The sequence below is a fragment of the Vigna umbellata genome, chromosome 4 (assembly GCF_029865625.1).
Source record: "Vigna umbellata cultivar VRB3 chromosome 4, Vumbellata_1.0, whole genome shotgun sequence".
NCBI classification, from domain to species: Eukaryota; Viridiplantae; Streptophyta; class Magnoliopsida; order Fabales; family Fabaceae; genus Vigna; species Vigna umbellata.
This window is the reverse complement of record NC_142168.1, coordinates 8,163,029-8,174,082: the sequence shown is the minus strand read 5'-3', so window position 1 is coordinate 8,174,082 and position 11,054 is coordinate 8,163,029. Positions and strand designations below refer to the sequence as shown.

General features: G+C 31.4%; 2 protein-coding genes across 2 annotated transcripts; one reads left to right on the top strand and one right to left on the bottom strand.

The window, feature by feature from the left end:
• Positions 1-5,341, top strand: LOC124826466 (Eukaryotic aspartyl protease family protein). Its single transcript, XM_047299293.2, has 10 exons — positions 1-623; positions 804-933; positions 1,262-1,509; positions 1,751-1,978; positions 2,581-2,743; positions 2,819-2,892; positions 3,741-3,831; positions 4,192-4,267; positions 4,597-4,668; positions 4,917-5,341. Exons 1-10 carry the CDS (start codon positions 403-405, stop codon positions 5,057-5,059), a joined length of 1,446 nt encoding a protein of 481 aa, XP_047155249.1. The 5' UTR covers positions 1-402; the 3' UTR covers positions 5,060-5,341.
• A 1,199-nt stretch (positions 5,342-6,540) lies between these two features.
• LOC124826467 (transmembrane protein, putative (DUF2358)) lies at positions 6,541-9,380 on the bottom strand. The gene is made up of 5 exons (XM_047299294.2): positions 9,182-9,380; positions 8,528-8,763; positions 8,056-8,136; positions 7,293-7,637; positions 6,541-6,818 (listed from the first exon to the last, which is right to left on the bottom strand). Exons 1-5 carry the CDS (start codon positions 9,318-9,320, stop codon positions 6,717-6,719), a joined length of 903 nt encoding a protein of 300 aa, XP_047155250.2. The 5' UTR covers positions 9,321-9,380; the 3' UTR covers positions 6,541-6,716.
• Positions 9,381-11,054: the final 1,674 nt, after the last annotated feature.

The window sequence follows — 11,054 nt, the reverse complement described above, 5'->3', positions numbered from 1 at the left end:
TTTACAGTCACAAGAAACAATGTTGTTTATTTATGGTTAAGCGTTTTAAAATATGAGCATATATATTCTAAATATGTTGTTCAATGGTTAAGCGTTTTAAAATATGAGCATATATATTCTAAATATGTTGTTCAAGATGTGTCGTTTGCCACTGAAACCGCGAAATTCCCTCTTTTTTCTCCATTTGTCTCTCTCTTTCTCTCGTATGTCCGTGTTTATCAAAGATGCGTCGCTTTCATTTTGTATTAGTTTGTTTCTTCGGACCTCCCCTATCCCACTTCTTTGTTTCATTCACCGACCCTTATTGTCTATCTGGGTCGGCAATGCTTTTGAATTAGTCGTTGTTGTTTCCGTGTTGTTCTTCGTTGTTGCTTTTTCTTGAAGCTACCCTCTACCCAAAAAATGGATCTTCAAGAAAGATTGGTGTTTTTTCTTGTGGGCTTGTTTCTTTTGCAACTTTTTTGTGTTGCCAATGCCAATTTGGTTTTCCCTGTTGAACGCAAATTCAAAGGCTCCGTTGAAAACCTTGCTGCTATCAAAGATCATGATGCTCAGCGCCGAGGGAGGTTTCTCTCTGCCGTTGATATTCCTCTCGGTGGCAATGGTCGTGCCAATTCAAATGGGTCGGTTTGTTTTCCCTCCTCTGTATTCTCTTTACATTTTGTTTTTCACATGCAAACCTATTTTCTTTTTCTTTTTTTGTGTTTTTGCGCTCAATCAAGTGTGGTTTGTGTGTTGCATGCTCTGAAGGTTGTCGCCATGTTTTATTTGCGTGTTTGATGTTGTTTGTGTAATCTGTTCAGACTGTATTATACAAAAATTGGGCTTGGCTCTCCCGCGAAGGACTACTATGTGCAGGTTGATACAGGAAGTGACCTTCTGTGGGTGAATTGTGTTGGCTGCACAACATGTCCCAGGAAAAGTGGTCTTGGTGTATGTATCCACACTTAATTTACTGTTTCAACATTCATGGCATTTGGTTAAAATATAAGTATATTGAAAGTTGTTATGGTAGAATGCACGGTACATGTTTGCTTCATTTGTTCATGAATCAGAGTGATTGGATTAACATGAAATGTCGTACATTTTGGATACATGTTTTTCAGTTGGATTAGTTGAGGTGAAATGAGTTATGTGATCTTATTAAGGAGTAGTCATATATCCTTGTGCATATGACAATGAAGCATATTTTTCATAGTAAAATTTGTAATGCTTGACAACTTACCGATGTAGGTTTTACCATATTATTATCATGTTGCAGATGGACTTAACCCTCTACGACCCTGCACAATCCACAGCTTCATCTTTGGTTGGTTGTGACGATAAATTTTGCACTTCCACATATAATGGTCCTATTTCTGGCTGCTCAAGAGACATGGCTTGTCCGTACAGCATAACTTATGGAGATGGAAGTACAACCACTGGGTCCTATATTAAGGATTATATTACATTCAACCGAGCCAATGGTGATCTCAAGACTGTACCAGATAATAGCACTGTTATTTTTGGGTGAGTGCAATTTGTAATTCTTCATATTTAACACATGCATAACTGAGTGAGCCAAAGGTCATGGTTACCCTTCCCTAGACCCTCTGGATAGCAAGTGCTTTATAGCACTAGGTTTTTGTTTTTGTTTTCGGTTTTGCTTGGAACTATAATATTGCTTCTTCCTAGGTTGGTAAATACATAAAGAAAAAGGTCACCATTCCATTTGTGTTTTATTTCTACCTGAATATTCACTTCCTGATAGGTGTGGAGCTAAACAATCTGGGACACTGAGTTCAGGTTCTGAGGAATCCCTTGATGGAATAATTGGTTTAGGACAATCAAATGCGTCTGTGCTTTCACAACTTGCTGCAGCTGGAAAGGTGAAAAGGGTATTTTCCCACTGTCTTGACAGTTATAATGGAGGAGGAGTATTTGCCATAGGGGAAGTAGTGCAGCCAAAATTTAACAAAACTTCATTGGTACAAAAAATGTATGTGCGGAATAGTCTTAGCCTTTTGTTTCCATAGCATGTTATTTCTTGTAACTGTATTTGATTTGTTGTTTGATAATTGTACTTTGATTGATTAGTGTAGTATATATTGAATGATAAGGGTACTTCCATTTAACTTCTGATGAGTTTTTATAGAGGAAATATTTTTTGAAGATTATTATTGACTTTTGAATTCTTTATTGTCTTGATATATTTAGCAAAAACCTTATGATTATGGTATCAAATTGATTTGATCAATTGATGAAAATACTATAAATGTGAGATATATAAGTGGGACACAAATAATATGTAACTGGTTTTTATTGATATTGTTTTCGAAAGTCCTTTTGTTTTCTGTGGTCCACTTGAGGGGAAAATTGATCCAATAAAGTTTTCTTTTTTGTATATTTTATTCTTGTAAGGCCGTCATCTTTTAGGAAGATGGATTCATTGTGAAATCTCTGATATAAGCAATGCAGAAAAACTGTGAGGGCTCTGATTATCTTGCAGATGTTATATCAGATTCTTCTAGTGTGTTTTAAATCATGTTTAAGTTTTGGTACTGGAATTATGTTCTAATTGTAGTCTACTGACTATTTTAGGGCACACTACAATGTGATTTTGAAGGACTTGGAGGTTGGTGGGGATAGTGTACAACTCCCCACAGATATATTTGATTTTTCAAATGGGAGGCAAGCAATTATAGATAGTGGTACAACCCTGGCTTATCTTCCATCCACAGTTTATGATCAAATATTAGAGAAGGTAAGAGTAATTTTAAGAGTTAAGTAAATCAATTTTTCCTACTTGAATTCTCATGATTATTCTTCTTTGTGATAGGTTTTGGCTGCACAGCCTGGAATGAAATTATATCTTGTTGAAGAACAATTTACATGTTTCCGTTTTGATGATAAGTATGATACTCATCTCTGTGGCTTTATTTTGCTTCAATTTTCTTTTGAAATAAATATCATTTTCCTATATAAAGGTGTGATGACCTCTTTATTTGATTTGTCATTTGTTTAATTTACATATACACCATAATTTATGAATGGGAGATACTAAGGTATATTTTCTTGGTTGTTAGATCCATACAGTATGTTGACGCCAGGTTGTCATGAAAATTTATCTTCAAAAAATATCTAGCTATCTCTCTTTAGATGATATTAGTAATAAACTATTTTGGTGTATGCGGAGGTGGAATGGTTGTGGCATGACACATGTGTTTTTTTGTTATTTTTTGAACTTTAGCAGTGACAGAACTTTGACATAATCAATTTATTGACTTTAAAATTACTGTTTTGATTATTGATGAAGTGAATGAATCTGGTAGGTACTGTGAGGATCTTTTAATAGCCAAGGATGCATCGAAGAAACTTTCTTAAAATGCTACCCTCAAGATGTTCTTTCTTGATTTCCTTTTCTATTGGATTTTGTTGAGTTGTATTGCTCTGTCCTTTTTCTTTCTTTCTTTGTTCAGTAAAGCAGCAGTAGAGTTGGTTAAATGATCATTAACAGTCTTTTGTATGGTTGTTCAACTTTACTAGAAGTATAAAACAAAAATTTTCTTTCCACATTTGTTCCAAATGAGATAGTCTTATAAATACATAAATAGTAATTGAGCACAAATTGTTCAGATGGTTCTCTGATATAAACAATGTATTCTCAAAGTGAATTTTTCATGAGTTCAAGAATGCAATAATTTCACATCTATTTTCTTGCATATGCATCTCTTAACTTGTTGACCATTGTAATTTTGCAGTGTTGATGATGGATTTCCAATTGTCAAGTTTACCTTTGATGACGGACTAACTCTGACAACTTATCCTCATGATTACCTATTCCTGTTTAAAGTGAGTGGAATTTGAACAAGTGGTTGTTCCTCATGAATACATATTCTAATTTAATGATAACCTTTGTGGTTGTTACATGTTTAACCAGTCAGACAATATACAAGTTTATTTTAGTATGGAAACTATACCATGAAGTTTAACCTATTGCCTGATTAATTTCTCCCTCTTGGAAATTAAATTTACCAGGTGCTTTGTACACTTTGGACTTGAAAATTAAGTGGTTTATTTATCTTTCAGTGCAATCTGCTTTCAATAATGTGCCCATTTTTTTTGAAGAAAATTTCAATTTTGAAAAATGTGTTTCAGATGTTCAATTTTGTTATTTATTAGTATTATCTTTTCTTTTGTCATTGCCCTCAGGAGAACATGTGGTGTGTTGGCTGGCAAAAAAGTATTGCACAAACTAAGGATGGACAGGAGATAATTCTTCTTGGAGGTAAATTTTGGAATTATGATTCACTTATGATTTAATCTATTTGTTATTATGGTTTTGTTTTGTCCATTCTATTCTTAATTGTCTTTTATGTTAAATTAGGACCTTGTATATAATGTTAGCTGAGCTGAAGAGTCTGTTTCTGTTATATGATAGCTGTTTTTGTTAAATTAAAAACTTTCATATCATGTTTGTACATTCCTTGTTCTTTGTAGTAAAATTTAATTATAGACATAACCTCATTGATGATAATTCAGAATTTTTGATCATCTTGGAAACAAGTGTCATTGGATGACTATCATTTATTTACATGGAATTGTTTCCTATTGCAGATTTGGTGCTGTCAAACAAGTTAGTTGTATATGATCTTGAAAACATGACCATTGGATGGACTGACCACAATTGTGAGTACCCTTTTATTTATATGCTAAGTTTCTTAAGGTTATATCAATGATATCACCTAGGATTGTTTCTTCCAATATTTGCTAATAAGAATCATATTCCATCAATTTCAGGTCCTGCCTTTGATATGTTCTAACTATTTATTATATTATATCTGCATTCATTATGATTTTATAGTCTTTTACTGATAAATTTGTTGAATTGACATGTACTAGAAGATCATTTAAACATTGTGTTGTTGGTTGTGTAGGCTCTACCAGCATCAAAGTGAAGGATGATGAAACTGGAAAGGTATATGCAGTGAGCGCACATGATCTTTCTTCAGCTTCCACCGTGATAATTGGAAGTGTATTAACGCTCTTCATGATGCTTATTACAATGCTAAGCTCTTAATTCAACAGTGTAAACGAGGGTGGTATTTATTTCAATTTGTTGTAACTTAATTCCTTGGTGGTAAGCTTCATTGGAATAAATTAACCATTTCTCGAGTACATAGAAAAAGAAGTGAGATAGGGGAGGGATTTCTGAGTTATTTTCAATTGTCTCCTTGTATAATTTTTTTTAAAAGAGAAAGGCACAAAGTTCTAAAGGATACAATATCATTTTTGTGATGATATTGCATTATTGCTGCATAGGAAAATTGTTAAAAAATAGTTTATTGTAAACTGTTCTTCATGTAAGATCCACATTTTTTTGCTGAGTAAATCACACTGCTCTTTCGATCTGCAAACATGAATCTGGTTTTCTTAATTACATTTTGAAATGTAGTAATGGTCATTTGTTGTGATTGAAGAAGTCGGCATCAAATTACACCTTGAATGCATGGTTGGGTACCATCTATCAGAAGGACATTTTTCAAATTCTGAACTGTAATTTTGTACTTCTGTTACCTTAAAGTCAACTGCATAAACATTCCCGAGTAAACAATTCTTCCTTGTAAAACTTTAAATTTTAACCATTTTACTTAAAATCACCATAAATGAAGTTGACTAAATTGTTCAGTACCTTTCCTATTCAAAACTAATAAAAAATAAATAAAACTATTTTAAGTACGTAATAGTTAAAGAGTTTGCCTAATTTTTGAAAGTACATTTTATATTCCAATGCCATAACAAATATGTAAATCCTTGTATGAAAAATAATTTTGATAGTTTTCAGTCAAAGAAAATCAATAGCAAAAAGGGTTCAGTTGACTAAACAAAAATATGAAGTTTTTAAGCAATGTTTATCTTATAATAAAATGAGCATTGTTTGGTGCAGTCATATTCTTGTGGTCAAACTTTTAATTCAATCTCTGTACTAGGATGTCTTCAACATTCACGTATCTGATACAATTTCTATAATAGTGTGTCTCCACACTCTTGTAAGCACAACCACGTTCCTACGAGTTAACCTCTAATATAATTTATATATCAACACGCCAACCACAACCATGGGAGGAACCTTTGATTTTATATTTATAGTAGGTATCTCTCACACTGTTATGGGTGAAAGTCTTATACAATTTCTATAAGAGAGTGCTTCTCATCAATTCATCAAAAAACGATTAATTAGATGTTCAAAATGTATTTCAATAATAATATGTATGTAGAATAGTTCAGAAGTTAGTTTAGTATACCTTAAAAATTCTGGTTGGTTTTGTTATTATACCTATTGTGCTAAACAAGAATAGTCCATATACCAATTACTGCTACAATCTTGGAAGGTTTTCTCCACTTTGATCCTGGTTTGTTTTGGCTTTCCCTCATTAAAAGGTAAAACTTATCAGTTTTAAACAAAATATCACACACATCCTGAATATTTGTTAGCCTGTTTTGTTGCAGAATAATCAAATGGTCCTTTGAGGTTGTGGCATCAGAAGAACCTGCTAAAAGTTGCAACAGAATTGTCTAATTTTTATAGACACACTCACAAATAAGAGCATACATATTTACTTGTAATTTTGACAAAACAACCTGATGACTGTATAAGCTGATAATCACACTTTACAATGATAAACTATTGGAGAACAAAGAGACACAAGTTCAGTTGGTATAAAGGAAGGATATCTCTACAAAGTTGTCCTTAGAAACTGTACCACCAAATAAATAACTGCCAGGAATAGTGCAATCTGGTATGCATCTCGTTGAAAACTGTCATCCCTCTGGAAGAACTGAATAAAAGTAAAAGCAATGAACAACTCAGAAAGAAAATGGCATGTGTACTAATCAGATTGCAAGGCCTTCATATAATCAGATTCTTGTGATAATGAATGCAGTGGCATAAACTTAAGATTTGAACAATTTGATTGATTCATTATGAAGGTGTGTTTGGTTGAGTTTAAGAAAGTGGATTATGAATTTGATCATATTTGGATAAACTTACCGACAAACACCTGAAAGAGAAGAAAATGAGATGGAATTTAATAAGTACTCATTATATACTTATTCAAACAACACTTTTTAGTCTATTTTAAGAAGTTTAAAAAATGAAGTCAAAGTCACTTGTTCATTTAGGTACCAATAGTATAAACTATGATTAAGCATTTAACTAATTTAAGTAAAATAGAAAAGCCCCCAATATGAGAAAAGATAGGACATTGAAGCCTGGCATTTTGGAATTCATCTATAGAAGAAAAAGAACTAACCTTGGTTGGATCTCCTGAAGGATCAGGATACATCTCCAAGTTCTCTTTTTTGGTTGAAATTTTACTATTCAAATTCTTAGCATTGTCTACCAAGTCTTTGACAGATTCAATAGCAGAGAAAAGAGCACGTGATGTCCAGAAAAATGTCTGAGCACTAGCAGATGAAGCTGATAAGTCCCAAAACTCTTCATGCTCAATGACTTGACCACTAATTTGGTTAAGAGTAAATTTGGAAGTGATTCTAAGTATTAAACCTTCTCCTCCAATAACAGATTTTGGCTTCCCTCTTATTGTCCACTTGATACTCAAAACACTGGTTGACAGCATCACCATTTCCTGCACAGTCTGCACCACATAAACATTTTAGAAACTCTAAGACTGACTTGTTGTTCTTATATTTAGGAAATATTATTTTATTTCATTTACATAAACACCACATTAATTTTTGTTTCTAATCTGTTTTCTAGTATATTACTAGGTGAAAAAAAATTATTAGGATAAAATAACTTCAAATCAAGGCACATCTTTACATATTTTGTCACTTTGGAAGAGTCTATCTTAAAAAGAATGAAAACTGCAACAAGAAAAACTCAATATAATGTAGTTATTTTCTTTATTGATACTAGTAATATGTTCCAACCTACTTAAAAAAACAAAGCATTTATCAAACAAGGGAAGCTATCACATGAGAAGAACAACAGAATATCCCTGTTTCATGGATTAATTGCTGCTTTAGGAGAAGGATCCTAGAAATTGAGCTCACCACAGATGCGTTGTCTAGTGCACCAGTAGCCCATAGTGCTCTTTTATACTTCTCACGACCAGTAAAACTTCTGATAGGATCCTAAAAACGATCACAGAATCATAGACATAACATAAAATTCAGCTAAGGAGGACTGTCCAAAGAATATCAATTAAACAGTAAATCATTCAATTTGTTTATATCAAAAACCATAATAATATTACTCTAACAACATTGTATGCTACAGTTTCACATAAAATTATAGTGCTTAATGTACTAGTTAAGCATTATTATTATTTGAATAACCCCGAAGTCCTTCAAACTTTCTGTTTCCTGGCATAAACATTCAATCAAGAAAACAAACTGGTATCCCTTGTTCTGTCACAAAGGGGAAACACTGTTACCAGAAAAGAAGCCTGTTGTTTTCTTGATGAAAACGTGGAACAGATCATATACAGAAAATGGGGTGTGTTAAGGAAAATCAAAGCAAGACCTTGTATGTGACAGAAACAGCAAAGACTCCAAGTGCTCGATTTCCCTCCCTTTGTTCAAGTATATCTCGTGCAAGTTGTCTTGCAGTAGATTCTACCAAGGGGCTGCTGATGCACTCAAACTCATTGCAAAGCTCACCAAAGTCCATACCATCAACCATCTTATCAGCTTCTGAGTACGATGATGCCTTGGTTCCAGTATCAGATGAAACTTCACTCCTATCAGCGTCATTTGCAACTGAAAAACATCTTAAATACATATCAACATATGCCACTACTATCACAAGTTCACAACACCAAAGTAGTATTAGTTCATACATATATATATGTGCTAAGATTATTTTGATAAACTTTTTCTCAAGCAACTGCAAGAGAAGGAAGAGATCCAAATCATAAAAGAACCAATTAAACTATAATCAAGGACAATTCTCACTGTATTACACGATCTGATCCATAAAAAAAACCCTTTAATTCTACATGAACTATCAACTTTGTTTTGTTATCTTTCTCTATATTTTATATTATGAATACATGCATGATCATTAATTAAACTTTGTAAAGTAGATGGGAAGGAAAAAGGTGTAACAAAAGCAGTTGCATATGTTGAAGTGATTGAAATGATGTGTGTAGGAGAAAGTGAAGAGAAGAAGAGAAACCTCGCAAGAAGAAAGAGTGGTGGTGGTGATGGTGGTGGAAGGTGGTGGAGGAGTGGAAAGAGGGTGTGGTTTTAGTGGGGCGAGGGAATATTCCGGCGGCGGAAGAAAGAGAAGAAGAAAGAGCGGCAGTGAGAGCCATGTCTCCCCATTCCGTGGCGGAAGGTGAGTTGTTTTGGATTACAAACCAGATATGGAGAGAACATGAGCCTCTTCTTTTTTCTCACTAATTTTTACACTTAATTTCTGGATAAGGTGGGGCCTTTCCTTATCAAATGCCATGCAAATGCATGCAATATTACAAGTCATGAGTTCCTTCATATAAATTAAATATATTTTTTTAATTTGAATATATCTGTAAAAATAAGATTTTATTGCATTATAATACTTATAAAAATTTAAAAATTAATAATTTGAATATATTTTGTTTCTTTACGAACTACATTTTGACTACATTCCAAAGCATTGATCCCAACTTTAGGGAAGTTAAAAATTGGAAGAAAGAGATGGAACGATGGGAGGGGTGTGGTTAGCAGATAGTTTGAAACAAAATGAGAAAGGGGAGTGTAAATAGCACTAGCTTCTTATCGGTTTATTTTTGTGTGCTTTCAGGAAAAAAAAAATACAAAAACAGAAAAGCAGTTTTGTTCTTACATCTTATTCTTCTTGCATCCCATTATTTCAGATTTTATTTTCTACAACGTAATAAATATACAGACATATACATACATACATATATATATATATATATATATATATATATATATATGTTTACATAAATTAAATCCATCTTCCTTTATTCAATTACGTAACTGAGTCTTATAAATAAAAAAGGTTATTTTTATTATATAAATTTAATGAGTAAATACTTCAATAATATGCTTAAAAAATTTCTCATGATTTAAGAGAAGTAAGGTTATGAGTATATATGTATAACTTTTTTTTAAAACACCTTTTAAGGAAAAATATCTTAAATATTAAACTTTAAAGTTGATAATACTTTAAAAGAGATAATTAATGTTAATAGTATTATCTTAACCAGCTTGAGATATTATAATATATATGTCAATTAATAATAATAATAAAAAAAAGAGGTTTTTAATTTTTAGTTTTAAAGTGGGAAACGTGTTTCAATGGTCAAAAGTCGATGGTCAAAAGTCAAATATTACAGTTGAAACTTAGAGTAATTTAAGGTACATTTCTAATTATTGATCTATTAATATATCATTTCAAGACAAAGTATATAAGCTCCAAAATAAAAAATAGTTCAATGATCGATCAAAATAACATTATTTTAGTAAACTTAAAATTGAATATTAACAATGTCTATATCAAAAACAGAAACAAAATTTTTATATTACTTTTACCTTTTAACTCTCAACTAAGAAGCTCGACTACTATAAAACAAATTTCATATTAATTAGAAATTGGGACTTAAAATATTTAAAGATGTTTTACCTTAATTCATGAAAATGTTTTTTAAACAAAAAAATTATGATATTTGAAAAAAACAATATCTAAAGATATTTTTTCAAAAAATATTGTAAAATACTTAATATCATAATTAGGAATAACAATGAATAAGATTAGAACAAATACATACCTTTGATTCGTAATTTGTTCTGTTACTTATCAAATATATGTTTAAAAAGTATTTTTTTGAGTTTTTTTTAAATCTCATATATTATAAAAATATTATAAATTTTTAAAATGAAATCTAAATAAAATTAAAAATTAAAAAGTATAATGTAAATTAAATTAATTTTTAATTATAATTAAATTTAACCTAATAAAATATAAATAAAATTTTAAATCTAATTAAATTTAACTTAATAAAATATAAATTAAATCTTAATTTTGATTTTTTTTATGAATA